This window comes from Austrofundulus limnaeus, unplaced genomic scaffold (assembly GCF_001266775.1).
Source record: "Austrofundulus limnaeus strain Quisiro unplaced genomic scaffold, Austrofundulus_limnaeus-1.0 Scaffold41, whole genome shotgun sequence".
NCBI lineage: Eukaryota > Metazoa > Chordata > Actinopteri > Cyprinodontiformes > Rivulidae > Austrofundulus > Austrofundulus limnaeus.
Genome location: NW_013952443.1, coordinates 824,420 through 826,591, shown reverse-complemented (window position 1 = coordinate 826,591; position 2,172 = coordinate 824,420). Strand labels below are relative to the sequence as shown.

General features: G+C 36.4%; 1 protein-coding gene across 4 annotated transcripts in view; it reads right to left on the bottom strand.

Annotated features, from left to right (window-relative positions):
- dazap1 (DAZ associated protein 1) overlaps nucleotides 1–2,172 on the bottom strand; it is a 22,356-nt gene that overhangs the window by 2,025 nt on the left and 18,159 nt on the right. The window contains exon 12 of one of the 4 annotated variants that reach the window (XM_014007279.1): nucleotides 1,536–1,628. The exons of the other annotated variants lie outside the window; for them this stretch is intronic. Within the exon in view, the coding sequence (XP_013862733.1) occupies nucleotides 1,536–1,628 (93 nt within the window). The remainder of the gene's footprint in view (nucleotides 1–1,535; nucleotides 1,629–2,172) is intronic. 4 annotated transcript variants of the gene reach the window in all.

Sequence of the window (2,172 nt, the reverse complement as noted above, 5' to 3'; positions counted from 1 at the left end):
CAATCAAACTGACCCATGTACATTTGAAAAAAACACCTATAGTGTTGCAAAAACGACTTTTACCAAAATATCACTACTGTAAAACACTTTTTTTTTCATTTATTTGGAACAAATTGTATCTACTTTGCAGTGTTTTGCTACCAAAGTATGCACTGACCTGATGCATCTCAGTAATCCAGGTAAAAAAATCAAAAAGAAAAAAATTGTATAGGTCTTCTGGACGGGTTGTTCTCTAATGAAACGTTTCGTCTCTCTTCCAAGAGACTTCTTCAACTTCTTCAGTCTGAGAACCCTCAGACTGAAGAAGTCTCTTGGAAGAGAGACGAAACGTTTCATTAGAGAAGAACCCGTCCAGAAGACCTATACAATTTTTTTCTTTTTGATTTTTTTACCTGGATTACTGAGATGCATCAGGAAAAATTAAAGTCTTTGGTACAACATTATCAGTCTATTTATTTGTTTAAATTTTGTTTTCCAGCCAAAAATTCCTATTATTTAATCTTTAAAAAGGAACCAGTTTAATTACAAATGTGTTGGAGTGGAAAATAATTATAGCATCATCTAAATTAAACAAAAAGAGAGAACATTAATTGTTGGTTATTTAAACAAGATTTAAATGAATGTGTGTGTGTGTGTGTGGGGGGGTAGATTTAATTTAACCACTAGATGGCAGCATCTCCCTGCAAACACATGAAAGAAACAGATTAACAAGGATGGAAAGAAGCCTGCCTGCAGAAAAAAAAAAATCATCCAACTGTCCAAGTTGCAGTTTATCTTAAGACTGATGGGTTTATTTCCTAACTCTTGTCCAAATCTTTGCAGAATTTCTATGGTTATGGATARTTTTCCTGCCCAGTTAAAGCAGCTGTGGACAACAGTCAACGTTTCTCGTTTTGCAAACATTTAAAAACAACTGGAGTGGAAAGACAAGAGGGAAAAGAGAGCAAGGAAACTGGTAAATTGGAAAATGCAGGACCTTTTTTTGTAAAATATCTCAAGAGAAGTCAAGAAAAATGGAAGAAATCTGGGAGAAATAGAAATTTACTGGTATAGAAGTCTCTTCTAAATCTTCTTTCCTTTCTCACCCCTTTAGCTAAAATAGGGAGACAGTACATGAAATTAAATAAACAATGAGTGAATGGACTGCTGGTGCAGAGAGACAGCTGAACCATGAACAAATTTTCTGACAATTAGATCATCCTTTTATAAATCAGCAAARCAATGCAACAAAAAAAGAGGACATGTCAATCTTGGTATAGTAAAGTCACAGCCGAAGAAGGCGCTTATTTGTTTTAAAGCTAAACCTGTCAAATTTCTATGCAAATTCCTTTCAAATCCTCTCAGTTGTGACGTAAACAACAGCTGGACTTTACTATAAAACACAAAGTAATTTGTATGTACATGCAAAAATGTACATGCAAAATACTAAACACAGAGCAACAACAACAAAAAAAAAAAGGCAACGAATCAAGTTGCAGCTCAATAAAAAACTAAATGCTTCTTTTGTGGTTGGAGAAGACAATGCTGTCACCTACCTGCACTATATCCTCCCTGCTCTTCCTGACCATAACTGTGAGAAGGACGCGTTGGTCCGTAGGCAGAGGGGTCCTGAGGGTAGTTACCCAAGCCTATCAGGGAGATGAGGAGACCAGGTTGACTGAACCCAGATTGTGCTGGCCCACTACTTTATACTTTTCTAACTTACGTGGCAGAGCTGCTACATTTGCGCTCATTAACCGGATCTGCACGTTTACTCACAATACTTTTCAGATTCATCTGGAAGTTAGAACGCCTCGTGCTGAGTTTTCCATCATGCCAGCCTGGTCTCGAGGAATTTGTACAAACTTCTAGTACATGCTAACATGCTAAAAGATGTACTTTTCCCATAAAAAAAAAAAAGGGTAAAAGAGATCAACTTAAGGCAGAAACTAATACCAGTGGTTTTGTATGGGGTCATCTTTGTTTAAAAAAAAAACTTTTACAGCTAATAGAGAAATGYACAAAATTAATCTTTGAGCATGTTTTTCTTCACTTTTGGGGGCTTATTTTAAAAAAAAAATGTTTCTGCATCTGTTTTGCTGTGTTACAGCATGTTGGTGTCACTATTTTCTGGGGGAGGGGACATCCATCCATTCATCCATCCATCCATCCATCCATCCATCCATCCATCCA